Source organism: Aethalodelphis obliquidens, unplaced genomic scaffold (genome assembly GCF_003676395.1).
Source record: "Aethalodelphis obliquidens isolate GAN/ISIS:26980383/991018 unplaced genomic scaffold, ASM367639v1 scaffold18, whole genome shotgun sequence".
In the NCBI taxonomy this organism is placed as follows: domain Eukaryota; kingdom Metazoa; phylum Chordata; class Mammalia; order Artiodactyla; family Delphinidae; genus Aethalodelphis; species Aethalodelphis obliquidens.
The window spans coordinates 19583142-19607928 of NW_020837962.1; the positions used below are offsets into that span (position 1 = coordinate 19583142).

The 24787-nt window shown below is 41.5% G+C and overlaps 1 protein-coding gene and 1 pseudogene across 1 annotated transcript; both read right to left on the reverse strand.

Moving 5' to 3' along the window:
- Positions 1-4505: 4505 nt before the first annotated feature.
- SNRPB2 (small nuclear ribonucleoprotein polypeptide B2) lies at positions 4506-14322 on the reverse strand. Its single transcript, XM_027118143.1, has 7 exons — positions 14267-14322; positions 12003-12092; positions 11452-11624; positions 7680-7820; positions 6849-6899; positions 5362-5450; positions 4506-4881 (listed from the first exon to the last, which is right to left on the reverse strand). Exons 2-7 carry the CDS (start codon positions 12064-12066, stop codon positions 4722-4724), a joined length of 678 nt encoding a protein of 225 aa, XP_026973944.1. The 5' UTR covers positions 12067-12092; positions 14267-14322; the 3' UTR covers positions 4506-4721.
- A 7537-nt stretch (positions 14323-21859) lies between these two features.
- LOC113626623 (60S ribosomal protein L23a pseudogene) lies at positions 21860-24535 on the reverse strand (annotated as a pseudogene).
- Positions 24536-24787: the final 252 nt, after the last annotated feature.

Here is a 24787-nt window from a genome sequence, read left to right on the forward strand (position 1 = left end):
TCAAGGGACAAAATGCCTGTTAAGTACCCAAACAAAATACTTTAGGCCTTTAAGTTTAAAATGGAGATGTGAGACTCTCCGAATAGTTTCCATTTTGACGCTATCTTCTATAGACTACCTTTGAAAAATATAATTTGAATAATCTAATCATATAAGCCACTTCATAAAGGTAGAAATCTGCTTTGTTAGTTCTTAACTTTGACTCACGTTGGACTCAATCGGGGAGCTTAAGAAATATTGACGACTGGGTTTCACCCCTAGAGATTGGGATTTAATTTATCTGGGGTGTAGGTTAGGGATGGGTATTTGAAAATATCTCCCAGATGATTCTAATATGCAGCCAAAGTTGGAAGTTAAATTCAAGTTGAAAACTGCTATATTTAATGGATAACAACATCTGCTCCCTCTAGACCCGCCGTGCAACTCCCACAGATCAGTAAGTTAAGGATGGTCAGAAGATCCTAGTTTGATCGAATCTTTTTCAAAATATAGTTACTAAATACATGGAGATTAATGGGCCTCGAGAAGAATAAGTTACAAGTAAGGAGAGGGGAAAGGCTAGAATAAACTCAGTGCTATTGGGTTGCAATCAGAGGTACTGTTGCAAATTCATTATTTTTAGTATAAAAGGTTAGGACAGGCTGAGGAACTGACAGGAGACTAAAGAGACATGACAACTACACTCAACACATGATCCTGGATTGGATTCTCGGGTCATGATTGGGACATCGATCAACAGGATGGGGATTTCCCTGGTGGCACAGTGGTTACGAATCCACCTGCCAATGCAGGGGACACGGGTTCGATCCCTGGTCTGGGAAGATCCCACATGCCATGGAGCAACTAAGCCCGTGTGCCACAACTACTGAAGCCTGCACGCCCTAGCGCCTGCATGCCGCAACTACTGAGCCCACGTGCCGCAATTACTGGGCCCACGTGCTGCAACTACTGATGCCCACACGCCTAGAGTCCATGCTCTGCAACAAGAGAAGCCACCGCAATGAGAAGCCTGCGCACCGCAACGAAGAGTAGCCCCCACTCGCCACGACTAGAGAAAGCCCGCGCAGCAACGAAGACCCAACACAGCCAAAAATAAAATATAATAAAATACAAAAAAGTAAATTGGATGAATGTTATTCCTTGATGTTGCTGGTCATCTAGAAGTTATGTGGAAGAGTGGTCTTGTACTTAGGAAATTCACACTGAAGTTTTTAAGGGGGTAACAAGCGATCAGGTCAACACACTGTCAAATGGTTCTGCTAGGGCTCAGGGTGGGCCTCCCCGAAATAAGGTATATTAATTATTTTGAATTAGTTACTTAAGGAACCGCCAATGCAAAAGTGACACCCTGACCCTCCTTTCTGTCAACCAGAAAGCAGGAAATAAACCTCTCATGTGCAAGATGCACCCCCTGCATCTAGAGGTAGGACACCACTTTCACCAGAGATAGGGAATTCAGGTCAAGAGGCTTGTATAAACAAACCTTGTTACTCCTTTACTACCTCAGGGTCGAACTGTTCAGATTCTTCACTAATTGAGCACCCCAAACCTAAGTTTCTTTGCCGTGTCACTTCATCTCTAGTTTATTCCTTCTTTCTCTAGAAGGTATAAAAGCTGCCTGCTTCGGCCACTACTTAGGTCTCATTTCTGAGACTTCTGTCTGCATGAATTAAAATTGTTTTCCCCCATTAATCTGTTTTGTATCAATTTCATTATTAGTCCAGCCACAAGAACTCAGGAGGGGTAGAGGGGGAAATTTCTCGACAGTTCAAAAATATGTACGGGAGCTCTGCGTACTATTTCGGCTTTTACATAAATCAGAAAAAATTTCAAAATAAAAAGCTTTCAAAAGTAATCAAATGTCACTCCTCTGCTTGAAATCTTCTTCTAACAGAACGTATGTCCAACACAGACTTGTATGTGAATGTTCACAGCCACTTTATTCCTAATGGCCCCAAACTGGAAAGAACCCAAATGCCCATCCACTGGCGGAACAAACTGATCCACGCAACAGAGATGAATCTCAAAAGCATCCTAGACAGGGCACAGTCACAGTGACAGAAAGCAGATGGGTGGCTGCCTGGGGTCGGGATGGGGGGATAGACTGACTGCAAAGGGGCATAAGGCAGCTCTTGTCTTTGAGGGGTGACAGAACGCTCTATATCTTGATTATGACTCTCACACAACTTATACAACTGCCAAAACTCATCAACTATTGATAGAGTACTAAGAGTAGCAGGGGCTACGAGCTCTGTAGTTGTGGCTCGTGGGCTCTAGAGCGCAGGCTCAGTAGTTGTGGCACACAGGCTTAGTGGCTCCGCGGCATGTGGAATCTTCCTGGACCAGGGATCAAACTCGTGTCCCCTGCACTGGCAGGCGGGTTCTTAACCACTGCAAAACCAGGGAAGTCCTGTGAAACATCTTCTGAGACAAGCTAAGGACAGTCACTGAGAGCAAGCAGTTAGAAAATGTACTAGCAAATGGCATTGCTGTCAACATGCAAGAACATGGTCTTTTTTTCTAGTAACTCACTGTTAATACATTTTATGGACATACATGAACTTGACAACTAGGTTAAAAAGTTATTCATAAGAATCAGACTCTGCAGGTGGAAAGTTAAGGGATAAAAATTATTCTGGGGGCTTCCCTGGTGGCGCAGTGGTTGAGCATCTGCCTGCCGATGCAGAGGACACGGGTTCGAGCCCTGGTCTGGGAAGATCCCACATGCCGCGGAGCAACTGGGCCCGTGAGCCACAACTACTGAGCCTGCGCGTCTGGAGCTTGTGCTCCACAACAAGAGAGGCCGCGATAGTGAGAGGCCCGCGCACCGCGATGAAGAGTGGCCCCCGCTCGCCACAACTAGAGAAAGCCCGCGAAAAGAAATGAAGACCCAACACAGCCAAAAATAAATAAATAAATTTTAAAAAAAAAAAAAAAAAAAAAAATTATTCTGCTTTTTCCTCCTCATGTATGCACAAGAGTGATGTGATAAAAATCTACATAACTCTGAAAGTGGTCTTCCTATAAATATGTATCCCATATATATTCAATACATAAAAAAATCTAAGTGATAAGGAAAAGTCTTGTTCCAGGAAATATTAAAACAGGAACACAAAAAGTGATTAATAGTCACTTTACCATGCACTATACATAAAAAATCGTCCACTTCTATAGACACCTGTGGTTTTGCTAGCAGGGGACTTGAATCAATAGCCTTAGGTAGAAATCAAATACTACAGAAAATGAGCTTTGGAAATATCTGAGCATCAGTGTTCAAGAAGCACAAAGAGGCAGCAAGATTAGGATTGGCAACCTTTGCAAGTCAGCCTACTAGTCTTCAAAAAGATTACAGACTAAAAATCTTTCCTTTGGAGGTTGTTCAATAATGAGGTTAATAACTGAGCAGGTATTCCTTAGGAACGACCCTGCCTCAAGAGGGTAAGAGCATAAAATGTGAAGTCTAAAGACAATATTCCCTTTCCATCTGTTTTCCCAGAAAACAGTAAGTACAGTTACTCCTAAATGGCCTTTATTCAATTAAAAACTGAATGAAAAGATGTGTGAAATGTCTACTACCAGCAAATACCATGCTCATTTATTTGAATACGAAGATGAATTTAGATCCTGCCCAGGTCCCACCTTCTTCTCATATCCAGGATATCATTTTTATCATTAGTAAAAGAATCATTAAAAAAACTAAACAGGGAATTCCCTGGCGGTCTAGTGGTTAGGACTCGGCACTTCCACTGCAGGGGGTCTGGGTTCGATCCCTGGTCGGAGAACTAAGATCTCCGTGTGGTGCGCCCAAAACAAAGAAAAATCCCACAAACAAAAACAAACGAAAAAATGAATTCCAGGATGGCAGTTCATACACATAAAACATTACAGAAAATATAATCAAGTGCTTGATCTAATTCTCCTTTACTTTTATTAAAGTGGTTCAATGTTTCTCTACCCTTAGCTACTCCAAAATAACACTAGAAAAGCATCTACCATTAGCTACTCCAAAATAACACAAGAGGGGACTTCCCTGGTGGCGCAGCGGTTGAGAATCTGCCTGCTAATGCAGGGGACACGGGTTCAAGCCCTGGTCTGGGAGGATCCCACAAGCCGCAGAACAACTAAGCCCGTGAGCCACAACTACTGAGCCTGCACGTCTGGAGCCTATGCTCCGCAACAAGAGAGGCCGCGATAGTGAGAGGCCCATGTACCGCGATGAAGAGTGGCCCCCGCTTGCCGCAACTAGAGAAAGCCCTCGCACAGAAATGAAGACCCAACACAGCCCCAAATAAATAAGTAAATAAATTAATTAATTAAAAAAAAATCAGAGAGAACATTTCCTGGCTGTGGTCAGAGGAAGTCCTGGCTACTGAATGAATTAAAAAAAAAAAAAAAAAAACACACAAGAAAAGCATCCTATTACAGTTTTATATACCTTAAGATGTGTTCTAGACTAGCATAAGCATTTGATGATAGGACAGTGGGTCAATAAATGAAATATTATGTACAGAATACAAATAAAAGTTTATTGTACAAAATTAAGGCCTTCACAGTTCATAGTTCACTAAGGCTAAACAAAGACTAGGTAATGTTTTAAATCCTTTACAAAAATTTTACATACACTTTCCCCTACCCCCAACTATTAAAGTGGCCTGACCAAATGTTATCAAAACGAAAACTATACATAACACCAAGTCCTTTAAAGGCAGCTATCCCAAATCTTATTTCTTGGCATAGGTGATCTTCATGGCATGGGATGGTGTGATCTTAAATCCCTGTAAAGCATCCCTGGCAGCTCCAGCCTGTCCATCATTTTCAAATTCAACAAAAGCAATGTCATGCCTCCCAGGTACCAAACGTACTTCCTTGAAACCAGGGAACCTATAAAGAATTAAAACAATTTTTATATATGTAAACAATTTATATACATGTAAATACAGAGATGATATCAAATACGCAAATGTCTGTGTTTAAATTTGGTAAGCAACTTCCTGATATGAGTCCAGGAAAAGTATCACATCCCAGCAAGAATCCTGAGTGGGATGAAAGAGCCTAAATTATAATTAATACCATGAAAAGAACTGCAGGAATCATGTAAGCTAATTCTGTTTTTGTCATTTCATCAAAGCTTTGTTTCCTGTTTTACTCATCAACTAGAATTAATAATTCAAACATTACAGGTAATCTAGCTTTTTATTTGCTAAATCTGCAGACTGGCTTCAATTCATGATTAATCCTGGAGCAACTCAATGAAGCTGTAAGGAGTTACTGTGTGATATACAAATGGATTCAACCCAGGGAAGTGCTATCTGTCCTGTCAGGAGACTCTCAGAACACAGACTTGTTTATGAAAACACTTACTGATTAAACAGCATGGATAACATCATCTCATTAGTCTCTTCTGGTAAATTATTAAGGAATAAAATATAGTTTGGAGGGTAATCAGGGACCTATTAAAAAAAAAGGCAAAGTTAGTTTGTAAATATAAAAAGTACAGTAAACCATTTGGCTCTTACATTAAAATCTAAACTTCAGAAAACTACATTCCACCGTTTAAGGCTTGTGAAATCTTACTACATCAAACACTAAAGCTGAGAAACAGTGACACCAGAGAAATAAGCAAAAACCTAACAGTAACCAAACAAGGTAGACATTCAAGTCACTTAATAAATATCTGGAAGATTATAAATCTTATTAACAGTTTTTAAGTATTTAACTAACGGTATTTAAAACAATATTTAAGTTTTAAGCATCTGGAGGTCAGCTGGAACGGGAGGATTCTGTCGTCTGGATTATATAACCGATGCTAACAAACCAGAGAAGGCATCGGTGTCACCCATCCTCAGCTGCTTAACCCTCAGATATTCAATCCTCTGCGCTATCGCTCACTACCTCCTAGTGTGTGAGAAAATCTGGAAATAGAAAGATTTCCACTTAGAACCACTGCTTGGCAATTTTTAATGTTTTTTTCTTCTGAGAAAATGAGATATACATGGCATCTAGTTACATACAAGTAAGTGCATACAGACACTGTTAAGCGGAACTATAGGAAAAGGTCTTTATATGTAAGAGCCTCTGTCTTCAGGCTAATTTCGTGGAAGAAAAAAGATGAAATGTAAAGAACAACTTAGGGCTTAGAGAATTAAGTGCTGGCATTTGTGAACTGGACTATAATTGTTGAAAGACTTCAAAAGAGTAGACAATGCAAGAAAATGCAAATAACTTAAAATCAGAGGAGGAAAACCTCAGTGGTGCAAGGAATTCCCTGGATATAAGGACCCTGTCAGACCCTAGCACCCAAGGGATTAATCGGGAAGCCATTAGTACATAACTCAGGCTTTCTTTTTGAGGCCTTTATTGGGAAGCTTAGGTAAAGAGTTTCTAAAACTCTTTGGTAAAGAGTTTCCTGATAAGTCTATATCAGGAGACTTAAATATGTATGTGCTGAGGAAATAAGAGCAAAGGCAACTTAACTGTAAAACAACTTTGCTCTATGAGAAAAGATGGGTTAGTGCTTCAGCTAATGGGAATGGATACCAAGCCACAAGCCTGGAAAGCTCTGGGCCATGTACTGTGCGGTAAACAACCATTTTGCTCCTTGACCTCATAGAGCTTAGGATCTATCGTTTTGATTCTGTCATTGACTCACCATGGGAAGCAAGGAATAAAGTCAGGTTTTGTTTTCTCCCTCTTAAAGAAAATTAAAACGTTTTGATGAATGAGTTTCCACATTATTGTGGCTTATACATGGAATCATTTTGTTTTTGGAGACATGCACGTTGTTGTAATTATTGTTATTGTCTTGTAATTTTATTTTAAAGTAAGTATCACATGGAAAAAAATATTACCTGAGGATTTGGTGCTGCATTTCCTTGGGTATTAGCTGAATTTGGTGTTCCCTAACCCAAAGAAATAGAGAAAGAGTTAACATTTCCAACCCCTCTAAAAAAGCAGCAGGTATTTACATTTTAAATTACTTCATAAAAATAAGATTAACAAACAGATTTTTTAAATCTATTTACTTTCACTGAGATTTTACATCTTAAAACTCTGACTCCAACATTTATGTATTTAACTTGTCAAATGTTTTTGAAAGGTCTATATCATAAAGTTCAACCTCTAAGCTTTAAAATTATGGAGAAATATAAGGACCAGTCTTTCCCTTTTTTTAAAAACAACTAGAAAAAAGTCAAGCATTATACTTAGTACAACTGATTTCTAATCACTTTCAATCCCAAAGTAACTACTTTCTGGATGATAATTTCATCTTTATCTGGTACTTTAAATTAGATTTTGAATTCCTGAACTGTTCAAAGAAAGCAGCTTTCAGTGGCATACTCATGATTAAAGATAACATCTACAGTATTATTTATACACAGAACTCGAAAAATAAGCCAATAGAAATTAACAAATTTTAGAGAATGATGGAACTAAATGTCATGCAAATTAAAAAAACTGTTCAATATAAATCTGCATATGTAAAGGTTTATATTTTAATCTGTTGCTTAAACACAAATATTGGAATTTTAGAATTCAACCATTCCAGCTTCTTAAAAATCTACCTTTAAACACACACATGTGTACACGTGTGCCTCAAAGATCACCCCTCAAATGGAAGACAGACATCTCTATCAAATTTTTAACACCAAAAAACAAAAATGAACTTTTGCCCATCTTACCTGACCAGGTTTTTTGTTCATGGTTGTTGCAGTCTGTTCCACAGTTTTGGCTTTTTTCTTTTCTTTTTTCTTTTCTTTGTCAGCAAAAGTGCCACGCATTTTAGATATTATATCAGAATCTGTTTTTGCATACTGGATTCGCTGTTTTAATTATTTGAAAACAAGTTACTTTTCATCATGCTGACGGCTGTTTCTACACTTGTCATTAATATTTCAAATTTCATTATGCAAATACGAGCTAATTTTAAACACATACTTAAGGAAATCTATCAAATATACTGAGCACCAAATGAAAATAAACTGTGACCCATGATTCACAACTGGGACAAAGTTAGATTCAACTGTGTTTATTATAAGAAAAAACCATAGATTTTCATATGAGAAAAACAGGACTGAAATATCTGCACCACTACCCCTCTCCATTTAAAAGAACAGAGAAAACTGCATTGGAAAGCTGTCTATCCCTTACAGGGACACATAGAGGGTCCATATATGCATAGAATTTGTTACTTCCAAAGTTAAAGTACCAAAGATTGAGAATGACTTTCCCTTGAATCTGGTCTATTATTTTTAAATGAAATGACTAACAGTGGCATCCACTTAAATTTAAAAAGCTTTGAAAGGAAACAAAAAGATGGCATCACAGCTAGTGCAACCAGGTCACTTGCATGAGTAATACGCCACAGCCAGCAGGCACAGCACACACGACGGAACAAGCGTTGAGAAACACTGGTCTAGGACAGCATTTCATGAACTTTAATGTGCATCCAATTACCTGGAGAGCTTGTAAGAGTGCAGACCCTGATGCAGGGGGTCTGGTGAGGCCTGAGATTTTGCACTTCTAACAAGCACAAAGGGGATGGTGGGGCCCACACTTTGAGCAGTATGGCCCTGGCCTAAAGCATTACTGCATAGTTGAATGTTCGGGGGAACCGAGGGGGGCGGCAGGCCTCCCACGATACCTCAGTCCCTGAGGCTTCCTCTGGCTGCTGGACCATGGCAGCTCCAAGTGGACTTACCCTGCGAGCAACTCTGCTAGTCTTGCATGTCATCATCTAACCAAAAGAAATAGTTTGGGACCAACTCTGACTTGCTCCCAGGGATTCCCGCCCAACTCCCTTCTTCCTGACCTGAACAGATCTTGGGTGATCCTGTATTTGTCCCTATGACCTGTGAAAATTTCTGACCTCAGCCCTCGCTCTTAGCTGGCTGGTCTAGAGCAGCATTTCTCAACCAGAGGTGAATCTGCCCACAAGGAGACAGCTGGCACCGCTGACTGGAGACACTGTGTGTCGTCATGCTAAGAGGGCAGAGGCCAGAGATGCTGCTAAACACTCTTCCATGAACAATACAGCCCCAACAATAAAAAAGTATTCAGTTCAAAACGGCAAAAGTGCCAGCGCTGAAAACCCTGGTCTAGACTAAATACTGGTCAGGAATAAAAGTCCACCCACAGCTTAGAGAAGGTGCAAGATTTACATTTATACCAAAGGTTTCATGACAGAAGTCCTTAGGAAGATGGTTCTACTTTACTGAGGTATTTTTGGAATTAAATAACCAAATGCCCTTGAATCACAGAGAATAATTTTGTTCTGAGTTCCAAGTTATAGAAAATTTTGTTCATTTCTGATCTGGTGTGTTGGCAACTGAAACCACCTAAGTAAGTATAATCAAGACAGCTCAAGGAACATTCTTTTCTTCCTTCCAGGATGCGGGAGATTTGGCAGTATCTACTACTTTCCTGAAGGCAGAGAACAGACGTCCTAAAATACCTTCAATATGAGATCAGTTTAACGGGCTTTCTCCATTGATTTTAAATAATTAGCTGGCAAGGTGAAGCCGGTGCCAAACGCAGCAAACGATTTCCAGCCTTCCTGCATCTCAGTCACAGGCACATGCAAACTTGTCATCCCAACTAGCAAACAGCCCTAACACCCTCTACGAGAAGAAACTGTTCCTTCATACTAATGTAACTGTACATTTAAACTAAAACCCAGTCTTATGCTACTGCCAACTGAGATCTCACTTATGCTACTTCTTTACACTACTGAGAAAGATAAACTGGTCTCAGGAAATGCCAATTTACTGAAAATTGGGGTATGCAGGTACTATCCCCCAGTTTTCTGCAACAGGACTTTCTATATATATGGTGCCCAGTCAGGTGGGAAATGATGGGAAAAGGAGAGCTGGACGGAGGACGGGAAGAAAATGTGCTCCAGTAACAGACAAACAGCGCTCAGTCCTGAATTAAACAGCGTGGTACCAAAGTCCTCAGACTACTGACCACAGCCAACACTGCCTGGTGTTGTACGTTAGGTCTTCTTGAGACACAGCACACTCATCGATCTGCACACCTTCTGTGGCTGCTTCTCTGGCCCTAAAGGCAAAGTTAAGTAGCTGCAAAAGAGATTATCTGGCTCATAAAGTCTAAAATATTTACTATCTGGCCCTTTTACAGATAGGGTGCTGAATCCTAGTTTAGGGGGAAAAAAATCACAATATTGTGTGTCCAGGAGATTAGCTTTCAAGTCCTGATGATGCCACTGGTTACAGTAATAGAAGCTTTCTGTGCCTGATTCTTCATTTGTATTAAAAAAAAAAAAAAAAAAGATCAGATGAGAGGTCTGCACTACAGATTATGGGCCAAATCCAGCCCATGGCCTGATTTTGTATGGCTTATTAGTTAAGTACTTTTTTCTTTCCTTTTCTTTTTTTTTTTAACACAATTTTTAAAGGATTGTTTAAAAAACCACACCCACCCCCACCCCCCCCACAAGAATATGCAATAGAAACCGTATGTGGCCCACAAAGCCTAAAATATTTATTATCTGGTCCTTTATAGAGTTTTTGCTCGCTTCTGAATTAAACCAAAGAATATCCAGTTTGCTTATTATTATTGTTTTTTTTTAAACAGGTGAAAGTGAACATGAGCACAGAGCCAGTTAATGGCAGAACTAGATTGAGAACATGGGTCCTTGAAACTCTGGGCCTCGGCTCTTTCCCCAACATCCCTTCCCATCACATTCCAGTTCCGGAAGAAAAGCACTGAAATCCACACCCAAGGTACTACGTACCTATTCACACACCTAGAGCCCCTTGCTATATACACTGTCTCCACCCTGATCCAATCCTCTACCATCTCTGACTTAATACCAATGCCTCCTGAGTTCCCTACTTCCATTCTGCCCTCCCCACAATCCAATCTTCATCCAGCAGCTAAATGTGAAATCTCATGTCACTCCTGAGTTTAAAACTTTCCACGTGTGACTATTTAATTTCCATTCATTGTTATTCATTAATAAAACCTATGACTTTACAACTATGAACTGTCCTCAGATCAGTGCTTTGACTGCATAGCTTCTGACACGCAGTATTTCACTATGGTACTTTCTGAAACTTCAGACTGGATTCCCTCTTTGACCCACGATTTTTGTTTTGTGTTGGTTTACAAGTTTACAGAGGTTTCTTTTTAATCTTCTGAGTAATTATTAATTTCTAGTTCTTTTGAGATGAGAATATTGCCTATACTGCCATTGTTTTTAAAATATTCTACATCTCAATGTATTTTGTTTTTGCCTATTTGAACTATCATAAATCAAGAAGTGAATTATAAGCTCTACTACTGTGTTTCTATAAAAATAAATACATAAATAAAATAAACCGAAACCCACTCTTCACTGAAGGCAAAAAGCAACAGCCATATTTTCAAGGGTATATTTATACATCTATCATACCATTAACAGCGATTAATGCCAAAATAAGAATGATTTACCATCGGTTTGCCATAAAATGGAAATCCTTGTAACTGTCTCAAGGCATTTGTGGATGAGCCCAGTTCCTTAAATATAACAAAAGCTTGCCCCCTCATCTTCATGGTCTTTAGAGCCACAATATCTACGACGTGGCCAAACTGAGAAAACAGGGCATACAGGGATCTCTTCAATTCTGCACAAAATTAGAGGGGAAACCAGTTATTTGTGAATGAAACTACGACAAAATTCTTCATAAAATGACACGGCACTGAGTGCCCCCCCATTTATTTATACAACGTTACATATTTTAATAAAAACATCATACTATTCCCATTAGCGGTCTAATTTTAAGTTTTTGAAACCATTTAACTATGAGTGAAAACAGATTCAACACATTTTCAGCCCCTACCTATTTTTATCTTTAAAAAGCCTTAAAATCCTTACACAATAAGGGATAAAACATTATTTCAGGCACTGAGAAAGATGACTAGATGAGAATTTTTGAAGCTGTATAATTTTTAAGATGGTTGTAAGCAAACACACTTCAGTTTTTTTTAAAAAAAGCACCTACCTTCTTTTTTAATTTTGTCATTCATATTGTTGATATAAATTGTGTGATTTGGTCTGATATCCATGTTGTGGGTTAAACTGTTCAAATAGTCTAAAGAGACAGTAAATATTCCGTTATTAAACAGGGAGGATTCATTCGTATGATAGTATGGCATTAAGGACACAGCACAAGGGTACTAACTTTTCAACTCTTTCAACCCCCAATGTCAGAAAATATCAGTTTGGCAGTAGTATTTAAAATCTCTCGAGGACTTCCTAGCCCTCTTTTTTAAACAAAAGGAGAACAGTTCTCAGGCTGAAAACTTGGTGGGGCACTATTATCTAGTCAGATTTTAATAACATTCTTTTATTCCATACATTTATTTATTTTTATACTTATCTTTCACTTATGACAAGTGATACTGTTCTCCCATCTACCTAATAACTTTTCTTTTTTAACAAAATTTAAAAACTGAGATTTGAAGAAAAATGAAAAAAGAAACTAGCAAATGTATATCCAATAAAAATCATAAAGACAGAACATTAATGGACTTCCCTGGTGGCGCAGTGGTTAAGAATCCGCCTGCCAATGCAAGGGACACGGGTTTGAGCCCTGGTCCGGGAAGATCCCACATGTCGCGGAGCAACTAAACCCTTGCGCCACAACTACTGAGCCTGTGCTCTAGAGACTGCTAGCCACAACTACTAAGCCCACGTGCCACAGCTACTGAAGCCCGCGTGCCAAGAGCCAGGGCTCCGCAACAAGAGAAGCCACCACAATGAAAAGCCCACTCACCACAACAAAGAGCAGTCCCCGCTCACCACAACTAGAGAAAGCCTGCGTGCAGCAAATAAGATGCAACGCAGCCAAAAATAAATAAATAAGTACATTTATTTAAAAAAAAAGAACATTAATGAAGTTTGCCAAGAACTCTTTCATGGGTACTCTTACAAAGCCCTTTCATACTATTACTTAATTTATCACCAACAGCCCTCACTCCAAAGTCACCTCTAATGAGAGACTGGAGCGGTACCACCTGATGGTTAAGAGCTCAGATTCTAGAGCCAGTCGGATCTGAATTCAAATCTGTATATGCTTCTTACTAGTTGCTTGACTGAGGGCAAGTTCTAATCTCCCAGGTCCAAATCTGTAACACGGGGATGGTAACAGAATCTACCCAGTAGAACTAGAAAGCCTAAATGAAATAAACTTCTAGCAGCTCTGGAATCAGAAGTAAGCACTTCGAACAGCTGTTACTAATGTCTTTTACAGGTTAATGCAAGTCCTTGCCCAGTTACATAGCTGATAAACAGGAGGCCTAAGAATTCAGCCCATGTTTTCTGTCTCTTGCACTTTTCTTTCACACCCACCACACTATTTCATTTTTCCCCACTGTTTTAGTTGCAAACTGTGGCCTTGCTTTATTTCCTTGGTGCCCCGCATATTTCTTCGTTCCATGAACATTTACACCCACAGTATGTGCACAGCATAGAATGACTGACAAGGAAAGAGCCCACAGACAAGGACTGTACTTGTGCGGGTAACAGGGGAAAGGTAACGCTTCTCAGAGACTTGCGACGCCCTAAACTGAAACCTGGGAGACTGGGGTCGCGAACGACGACGAGAGAGAAGTGACAAGGATCCAACTGAAGGCAGAAAGATCAGAGGGGAAGTTCTCGCTTTATCTCACGCGAGGTTTGATGGTGGCCTGGGCTGCTGGGGTACCGGGAGTCGCCTCCCGGATCCAAAAGGGAGCCTCTGGCAAGCACTTGAAGGCTCAGAACGAGCTGTAAACGACTCGCACCAGCGAAAGAACACCAGTTATCCGTAACTTCATATGCGCGAGGGTCCCCGCCTCTCCAGACCCAGGCACATTCACCCACGGCCCCGGCCCGAAGCCCCAGGAAGCGGCCACACGATCCCCGGCTCCGACCCGTCCCGCCAGAGACAAGGTTCCTAAGTCCAGGGGCCTAGCCAGACCCAAGCGTCAGTTTCCATGCCTCCCTCGCTTCCTCGCCGACCCTCCGCGAATACGTTCCGGCCCCGGCGCCGCGCCCTGCCCACCCCCAGCTCTCGCAGGAGAGCGTATGGCCGAATGGCAACCCGCAGCCGAGAAAGCGGCGAAAGTTAAGAATAAAGCGCTCCAAGCTGGGCCCGTGAGCCATGGCCGCTGAGCCTGCCCGTCCGGAGCCTGTGCTCCGCAACGGGAGAGGCCACAACAGTGAGGGGCCCGCGTACCGAAAACAAAACAAAACAAAACAAAAGAATAAAGCGCTCCAACTCACCGGAGGCGTCCGCGGCGTCCCGTGCGAATCACAAGCCGGAAGCCGGAAGCCGGAAGCCGAGACACCGGAAGTGACGATACAAGGCGCCTCAATCGAGGGCCGACAAGTGAAGAAGCCGAGCCCGGAGTGGATCGATGCCCCGCGGTCTCCAAAGCAGTAGTTAAGAATCGCTCCGCGCACGTGCACACATGGCGGGCGGAGAGAACAGGTGCGAAGGGTAGCCGAGAAAAGGGAAGGAGGCTTGTGGGAATCCTGTGGGGGTTAAACTGGAATTCTGGGGCCGCGGAGTAAGAGCATAGGGAAAGGCGGTGGTCATTTCCCTCACCATGAGTTTGCGCTGTTCTGTCGCATGCAACAGGTGCCTTCCATCTTTCCAAATCTTATATAGATCTTCCTAGACTTATGATGGATTTACGTCCTGATAAACCCATCTGTAAGTTGAAAACTATAAGAAGCAAATGCATGTAATACACCTAACCTACCCAGCATCACATCTTAGCCGGGCCTATCGTAAAAGTGCTCAGAACACTCACATTGGCCTATAGTTGGGCAAAATCATCTATACAAAGCCAATTTTACAGTAAAGTGTTGAACATCTCATGTCATTTGTTGAATACTGCACTGAAAGTGAAAAACACAGTGGTAGTCTGGGTACAGAATGTAGTTAACCCTCATGATCACATGGCTGCCCTGTGTTGCAGGAAAATGGGGCCAGAGAGCCAGAGAGGATGGTCATGTCCCAGATCTTGGGCGAGTCCCTGGGATGGGCACCAAGTGACGGTCCTTGGCTTCGCTCAGGAAAGAATTCAAGAGCAGTGGCAGTAAAGTGAAAGCAGGTTTATTGAGAGGGATACACATTTCATAGGCAGAATGCAGTCCATCTCAGAAGGCAAGAGTGCCCCAGGGTGTGGGTGTGGTTAGTTTTTATGGACTGGGTAATTTCATAGGCTACCCAGTAGGAGGATTATTTCGACTATTTTGGGGAACGGGTGGGGGTTTCCAGGACTTGGGGTACAACCCACTTTTGGGCCTTTTTTACTTGGCCTCAGAACTATCATGTCGTTTAGCATATGCTAATGTATTACAATGAGCGTATAATGAGGCCCAAGGTCTACTCGAAGTCAAATCTTCCACCATCTTGGGTCTAGTAGGTTCTAACCAGGTTTGTTGTATCTTCGATGGCTGTGTCGTTCTTTTAATGGTTGTGCCCTGCTCCTTACTTCCTGTCTCAGCTGGGAGCTGTGGCTTGCTGCCCAGCATTAGGACACAGTGAGTATCTACTGCATATCGCTAGCCCAGGAAAAGCTCAAAATTCAAAATTTGAAGTCTGGTTTTTATTGAATGCATATCACTTTAACACCTTCATAAAGTCAAAAAAATCATACATCGAACCATCATAAGTTGGGGCTCCTCTGAAAAGTTTTACAGGCACAGCCCCTAATGCTGACTGTAGGGGCAGATGCCCTGGTTTCATCCTTCTCTGAGCTCAGGCTGCCGCCAGTTTACCATCACCTTCAGGGTGGCCAGTATCCACCCCTCAAGTCTTCTCTAATTCTTGGGACTCTGAGGGAACTCTTCTCCAACACTTTACTGAAGAGCTTGAATCCCAGAGGCAGCTAATTAGAGGCCCCAAAGTGGAGGGAATTGTTGTTTCTGTCCAGCTTCTCACCTGATAAGGCAACCACCTCCAGTAATAACCAAACACCAATAAAATCATCTGCCTAAACTCACTGAAAAAAAAAATCAATTCCCTACCACCCTTCCCACCTTCTTCTCTCCCCACAGAATGGGTTGACTGTTCTAACGTCATCAAGTTGTTGGTGTTTAATGGCAAGCAGAATGGGAATTCCAAAACGTACATACATTCATTCATCCACTTATGAAATGTGTGTAAAGCATCATTTAGAATGTGAAATGGTTGTTGAGAGCTAAGAAAAATCAAATTTTATATCTTCCCCTTAACTAATCTCTCTGAGCCTCACTGTCGTCATTTGTAAACTAGGGATCATAACAGTACTTCCTTCTGGAGTTATTGTGAGTATTAAGAGAGCAAAATGTGAAGTAATCAGCACATTGCCAGGCACCAAATAACGGGTTCATAAGTGTTATTTCCAAATACTAGCTATAACTTGGACATATGGATAAAGAGGCCAAATAGATTTGTTTTTTAAGCTGGGGACTTTTATTTTAAAAGCAACTTAAAAATAATGTAAGCTTCTTGAGGGTAGGGATATTTCTTTGCTTTGTTCACTGAAGTACCTTCAGTAACTAGAAAAGTGGCTGATAATAAATATGTATTGAATAAGCGAATGAAGCTTCATGGATAATTAGGCAACACTGGACAAATGTGATGTGTTAGGAAGATGCACATAAGTGTAAGAAATAATATTAAGCAATCACAGAAAAGCAGTATTTTATTATGTAGATATAAAAATTTGAAGGAATGTAAATAGTCCTGCCTCAGTTAAGGAGTTAGAGAGAATATCCTTAATGCATTAAAAGAGAATATAAACTAAATAAAAACATTTCTGAATAGCAAAAGACAAGCTGCCCTGCACATTAGTTTGGTCATCTGAGCAATTAGTTAATTCCGTTTGATGATAATGAGGTTGGCAATTCTGTATTATATAAGTGGATCTGGCTAAGAGCTCTTTATAACTATTGAAAAAGGGTAAGGTAAGACTTTGCAAAGACACTACCTGGGCAGAAAATACCACAGGAAATGCAGAGACCTAAAGACAGAGGGCTTGTAGTGTTCTGTTAATCACTGAACAATGGCTACTATACATTACACCGTGAGAAGGAAATCTTCTAATGCCAGCTCAGTGGCAATGATCTGTAGGCTCTTTCCCAGGTTCTAAAAGAGCCAGTGCATTTTCCTGTCCTTGGGCAGTTGTTCTGGGCTTTCCAATAGCCTGTTAATGGTCCTCAATGGTTTCCTGAGTGATTTGGAGAAAACAGTCATTGAAAGTAGCACTGGGAAAGAAAAGAAGGGAAGAAAGGAGCTTTTCTGGTTTTGTGAGTAGCATTGCACAACCTGGTTACGTAGCTATATTAAGAGCATTGTAACACCCAAACTTTGGTTAGATGCACTGTGAAACAACCATCACTCCTTTATAACCAAATTCACCTCTTGAGGGTCATATCAGAAGTCAGATGTCAAAAACTCACTTTTTAAAATTGAAGTATAGCTGATTTACAATGTTGTGTTAGTTTCAGGTGTATAGCAAACTGAATCAGATATATATATATTCTTTTTCAGATTCTTTTCCATTATAGGTTATTACAAGATATTGAATATAGTTCCCTGTGCTATACAGTAGGTCCTTGTTGTTTATCTTTTTACATATAGTACTTTGTATCTATTAATCCCGAACTCCTAACTTATCCCTCCCCCTGCCTTTGATAACCATAAGTTAGTTTTCTATGTCTGTGAGTCTATTTCTGAAAAACTCACATATTTTAAAAAATACTGTAAGAGGGCTTCCCTGGTGGCGCAGTGGTTGGGAGTCTGCCTGCCGATGCAGGGGATGCGGGTTCGTGCCCCGGTCCCGGAAGATCCCACATGCCTCGGAGCGGCTGGGCCCGTGAGCCATGGCCGCTGAGCCTGCGCGTCCGGAGCCTGCGCTCTGCAACGGGAGAGGCCACAACAGTGAGAGGCCCGCGTACCGCCAAAAAAAAAAACCAAAAAAACAAGCTGGAAGAGCAAACTGGTTTGCTCTGAGTTCTGCTGAGTTCAGTATCTTAAATTTCAGTTAGGCAACATGATTTACTTTCCTGTGAAACAGGATTTTTATTGAACTGAACCCAGAGGCAGCACTATAACAGCTAGCCAAGCTTAATGTAGCTACTGACGAGGAAACTTGCTTATTTTAGGGGTAGCAGAAAAATTACTACCAACAGTTGGGAATAAAATGGTGTCAAGACGTCTAGATTATCAGGCTAACTGCGGCATCTCTTAGTGACTCTGAATACAGAAATAGTTTTGTAGCTTATCTGCACATGTTTTATGTTCCTCATTAATGTTTTCAGTATCTTGCTGCAGTCGTTTTGAGGCAGAGCCATGTTTAAAGGAAAATACATCATAAAACTGGTGGATAAATTTTGGCTTATTTATGTTAGATAGAACCGCAAAATATATGACAACTTGTTTGTATCTTCTTTCTCTCCCCAGGTGGTGATTACATTAAGAAATTTATGTAGAGTGACATTATTTTCACAGCAAGCGTTAAACAAATTGAAGCGTTATTGTTGAGCCTCACATCAGGTTTACCTTTCCTGGTTGGTTGGGATTACGTTGGCTGAGACTTCATAAAAAGCAGCCCCACAATTCAGGGAGGAAATCATTTCATGCAGTTATTTCCTTTCATTTCACTTCAATCCTTCTGTTTTATTCTTTTTGGAAATACTCATATTTAGGGAAGAAAAAAAACAGAAGTGATGACTATTACCTCTGATATGTACTACATTGTTAATGTTAATAATAGGAAGTCTTTCACATACATGAGAATAATACCCTCTCCCCAAAATAGGTGGCATCTGAGATAGGCTATAATAATATCTGCTTTCCATAAAGCTTGGGAGCAGTATTTTGCCTTTGAAGACTTGAGGACTAATTCAAAGAATTTTGGGGGAAAATCTGAACTTCTTACTATTCAGCATTATGTGTAAACTGTGCTCTGCACGGTACAATCTGACCTCTCCTTGAAGTCCACTAAAGTAACATCACACGACTGCCATTCCCTTCAAGACTGGAAAAATAAGATGCCAGTCCTATGAGGCCCACCCAACAAGCAAAATATTAGGCAGATAAAATTCTTAAGTACAGCAGGTTTTGCTTCCATGATTCAACGCTGTAAATTTTTTTGCATCTTGAGCCCATGACAATTTAAAAATCCAAATTTTAAAAAGGAAACCTTTTTAAAATTGGGACCTCAATTATGTAATTTCAAGCATGTTATGTCATTGATTTCACGGGCATACCCCAGATATCCTAATCAATCCAGTGTTCCTCAAATATTAACGTGTACATGGATCACCTAACCATTTTGTTAAAATCAATTTTTGATTTGGTAGAGCTGGGACAGGGCCTGAGAATCTGCATTTAGAGCAAGCGCCCACCAGATGCTGATGCTGCCATTCCCACATTTTGGGTTGCAAGACCCTAAGCGTTTCCTTTTTAAGAGTGTTTGGTTTACTATCCAGTATCCCACAGTAGTTAGCTCTGGGGCCACTACCAGATACAGAATACTATGGTATGCAAACACAAATCGACTTTCTTTCAAAGGAGGTGGTATTTATCTGAAACATTCCTTTATTTTAACTGCCTTCACCTGGGCACTTGGAAATAAATCTTAAGTGAGAGTGAGAAAGTCTGGACTTTTTGTTCCCTCGTGACAAGAGATTGCCTGGTTGGTTGTGAGGTCCTGGGTCACCTTCTAGTTTTTAGTAGTCATTGCAACTGTGCACAGACATGCCGGTTCTTGTCTCCTTCCAGGCTCACGGAGGGCTTATGCTTCTTCACACCCGTTGCAAATTGGCATGGTTGTGTAACTTGCTTCGGCTGACGAAGCATGAGGACATGAGATATGCATCACTTTCAGGCAGAAGCATCAAAAACCAGTGCACAATTTACCAAGTGTCCTTTTTCCTGTCTTTGTGCTCTTGGAAACATATCCAAGATGGAATCTCTGTCAAGCTTGGATCCCCGAGTGACTACAGCATCAGAGAACAGATCCCCTACACACACATACATCAGTTCAAATTGGTCATGTAACATAAGCAAGAAATAATTAACTAAGATTTAGGGGATATTTGTTAATGTGGCATAGCCTAACCCATCCTGACTTGTACACTAATTTAAACCACTTCTGAGAAGTAATTCTTAGAAAGTTCAAAAGAGTTTTATAAAACAGTTTCACAATTACAGACTGTTTTTAAGTGCATGAGAGGTTATGTGTGTGAGGTGAATCATTCCTTTTGAAGGGAAAATCAAAGTAATCAATTTATAACTGTATGATCTATCTTCTGAGTGACCTTCATTGAGTAATTTAATCCCAGGTTTATTGAGCACCTATGTAAAAGGACTGTATAAGAAAATATCTTGAAACCTAGCTGAGAGAAGAATTAGTGGCTGGTAGCATTTTCAGATACCTTCAGAGAAGGGTTCTGAAGAAATAAAGAGATGTCATGTTCACATTCTAATTTTAGGGTGTCAGAATCATCTTGCAACAAGGGACCAGGATATGTTTAAAACATTTCAGGCAAGATTTAACATTATGAGACAGTTTGGATTCTTATCACAAGGAATTTGAAAGAAAAAAAATGAAGCCTCCAGTTTAAATTGCAGATTATGTTCAGACAAGACAACCCTGAAAATTATTTCTATCTGGGGAATCCAGATAGAAAGGTGAATGTGTAAATTTCTTCAATATCCCCTGGCAGAAACATCATCACACGGGTTAATGAGTTTATTAAAATGGATGGTGAAAAAAAATAAGAAATAGTGTTTATCTCTTATTGATATTGGATAGTCTCCCTTTAATCACAGCCTTTTTTTTCAGCTTTAGTATGAAGCTACTTTCCAACATATAAAATTACCAAATTACTTCAGCTACTGAAATATATTAATATAGCTTATAATACATTTTATCATTTCAGTAGAAGGTTCTAAATAAGACTGGTCAGCTTAGAAGCCAGAAAGAAATTAGTTCTAAGTTATTTCCTCACGACTGAAATTGCAAATGTCAGATTCCATTACAAGTGGCTAAGACAAGAGCTCCTCCCTTGCTTCACTCAGTGCAGGGTAGCCCAGAAGTCTGTGCACTAAGACTTTGGGACCCTCTTACCTTTATTGAACCCCTATAACATTGCGCATCCTGTGTTAACTGCTGAAGACCCGGCAGTGAGCAGCACAGATGTGCCACCTGCTCTCACAGAGCCTCCGACCTCTCGGAGGTGTCAGCCCAATAAGTCAATGTTTTTGAGTTGTGAGTAGCTACTGTGGATAACAAACTACCCCCAGACTTAACGGTTTAAAACAACAACAGTTTGATTATCTCTCATGGACTCTGTGGGTCAGGAATTCAGAGGCTGGGTGATTCTTCTACTCTAGAGCCACTGAAACACTCTGTGGGACTCGGCTGGTGGGTGGGCTGGTCTAGAGGCTCCCAACAGCTGAACTCATGTGTCTGGGGGCAGGAGTGTCTAAAAGACTGAGCTCACAAGGGACCGTCAACTGGAGTGACGAGGCACGGTGTTTCCAGCCTGGTGGTCTCAGGGCAGTTGGATTTCTTACACGGGGGCCAGGTTCCCCCAGACCAAGCATCCCAAGAAAATTAGGTGGAAACTTCATGGCCTTTTTGGACCTAGACTGGAGAATCACACAACAAAACTTTTTAACGATTTCTTGTTGGTTACGAGTGAATCATAAGGCCAGCCTAGATTCAAGTGAAAGGAAACTGAATTCTATTTCTTGCTGTAGGAATGATAAATTCACACTGTAGAAAGCTTGTGGAAAGGAGGCTACCATTATGGCCATCTTTTTATTTTTATGGTGAAAAAAATTTATATTTAGAGTTAGCTGGACTCAGTTTAGATGAACCCAATTTTGTTGGCAACATCCAAAGCATCATAGAAGGGAGCCAATCGAACATATGTCTTCTTCTCTCCATCAGGCCTGATCTGGTGTTGACCTTGGCCACATCAAGGTCATAGAGCATCTTCACAGCCTGTTTGATCTGGCGCTCTTTGGCTTTGACATCCACAATGAACACAAGTGAGTTGTTGTCTTCCATCTCCTTTATGGCTGACTCAGTGATCAGGGGGAACTTGATGATGCCATCATGGTTAAGCTTATTTCTCCTGGGGGCACTCTTCTGAGGATATTTGGGCTGCCTCCAGAGCTCCAGTGTCTTGGGCCATCGGAAGGTGGGGGATATGTGAATCTTCTATATGACCATCTTTGAAAATGCAATCTACCAGAGGAAGAAAGAAAGAAAAAAGCAGAGGTGGAGGGAAAGATTTTATAGACCTAAAGGTAAGAAGGAACAGGCAGTTAGAAAGATAGTAAGTAGGAGGAAGGCAATGGAGAGTTCCCCAGGCAGAGCAAATACTTCTTGCAGAGGTCCTGAGATGAAAAGGAATTTGCCAAATTTGAAGAACTAAAAAAATTAAAAGTAAAACAATAAAAAAGCCAGTGTATCTGGGGCTTCCCTGGTGGCACAGTGGTTGAGAGTCCGCCTGCCGATGCAGGGGACACGGGTTCGTGCCCTGGTCCGGGAAGATCCCACATGCCGCGGAGCGGCTGGGGCCGTGAGCCATGGCTGCTGAGCCTGCACGTCCGGGGCCTGTGCTCCACAACGGGAGAGGCCACAACAGTGAGAGGCCCGCGTACCGCAAAAAAAAAAATAAAAAGATAAAATTAAAAAAATAAAAAAGCCAGTGTATCTGGAGCATGGAGGGAGAGGGTGAGGCTTCACATATCAAGAGATCAGGTAGCATCTTGCAAGCCATGTTAAGACATTTGGAGGCTATGTTAAGAGCAAGGGAAATCAGATGTTTGAGCAGAGGAGGAACGTGCTCTGAGGTTCTGTGTGGATCTTTCTGAATGAATTGGAGGGTTCAAGTCTGGGCCAGTTAGGAAATTGTTGCAGTGTCCACACTGATGATGAAGATGGTCTGAATTAATGTGGCAGCAGAGAGACAGATTTGAGTTCTATTTAGAAACGTAATTGACAGGTCTTGCTGGTGGAAAAAACGTGGAGAGGCTAGGGATTGTGAGATGTGTTAGTTTCCTAGGGTTGCTGTAACAAGCTATCACAAATTGGGCAGCTTAAAAATAACAGAAATTTATTCTCTCACAGTTTTGCAGGCTAGATGTCTGAAATCAAGGTATTGGCAGGGACATGCACTCTATGAAGCTCTAGGGGACAGTCTATTCTGTGCCTTTCTCTTGGCTTCTGCTGTTGCTGGCAAGCCTTGGTGCCCCTTAGCTTTGCAGACACATCACTCCAATCTCTGTATCAGTCATCACATGGTGTCTCTCTCGTGTTTCTCTGTGTCTCTTCTCCTCTTTTTATAAGGACACCAGCCGTATTGGATTAAGGATCCACCATACTCCAGTATGTTGACCTGAAACAAACAGACTGCCAGATATTTCTCCAACAAAGATGGGTTTATTTGGGATCAGCAGAGAATTGCAATTTGGGGGTCTGCAACCACGTGGAGCCACACGTAAGGGAAGGAAGGCGCTTTTATAGAGAAGGAAAGGAACTTGGCAGGGCCGTAGTAAACAGAGTCCAGGGGTTTTCATTGGCTGAGTCCTCCCCAGCAAAGAGGAGAGTCTTTCTTCCTCCTGTTGGGCTCTGCTACCATCACAGGGTGTGAGAGCTCCCTTTTCTGGTCTCAGGACCCCATTTGATTGAGGTTTCTGTTCATTAAGTGTTTCACAAGTGTGATCTCATCTTAACTTACATCTTAATTACATGTACAAAGATTCTATTTCTAATAAGGTCACACAGGACTTCTCAACATATCTTTTGGGGGGCACAATTCCACTATATGAGGAAAAGGAAGGAATAATCAAGGATGCCTCCCTGTTTTCCAGTGTGAATGCTTGGGGAATAGTGGTGCATGGTATTGAGGTGACAGCAGGCTGGAGGAAGCAGCTAGGCAATCAGGTATTTTACTTGGAACAGGTTAAACTTCAGATGACTCTGAGACATCCAGGTGGAGACGCCAAGCTTGGACAGACAAGTCTGGAGGTTTCGGAGGGATATCTGGACGGCAAGCCCTATGTTGGAGGAACTGTAGCCTGTTGAGGGACAAGCAAGGGAGTGCAGGACAACTGGCTGGCGGGAACAGAGAGAAAAGCCTAGAGCCCAGGGGACCTCCATTCCATTTCTCAAGACAGGAGGGAACACCAAGGCCAATGGTGTGCTGGCAAACGTGTGACAACTAGCTCCCCAGGGAGGAGGAGAGGAGAGGAAAGCCCTGATTTGGAGAGTGTGCCAATTCCCAGGTTGCAAATATTCCCACCATGGCCACAGGCCTGCAAAATTCCTGAAAATTTCAAAATCGATCCTTGCAAGCTGGTCCAAGCTGGCTCCGGGACAGCCCTGAAGTCAAGGCCCTCTTTCATGCCACTAGTTGTGCGAGCTGATCAATTAACTTACCCTCCCTGGGCGTGGTGTCTTCATCTATAAAATGAATGGCTGCTCCTAACGGTCCCTGCCTTCTCTCACAGAGCATGAATCCCAACAGCAACATTTTGGTTCTGTCCTGATAATAATGAGGCCCTCTGAACAGAGTATGTGGTATTTTTACAGCTAAACAGTTGAACGGATAAAGTATAGGTAGTGACACTCCTGCTCAGTGACTGTCAGTTCCTGGAACTAGAAATGCACGTGGTGGGGAGGGGTAGGTATTGAGGAAGGGGACATAGACTCCACCTGTGATGAGAGACGTGGACAATTTTTTTTTTTTTTTGCGGTATGTGGGCCTCTCACTGTTGTGGCCTCT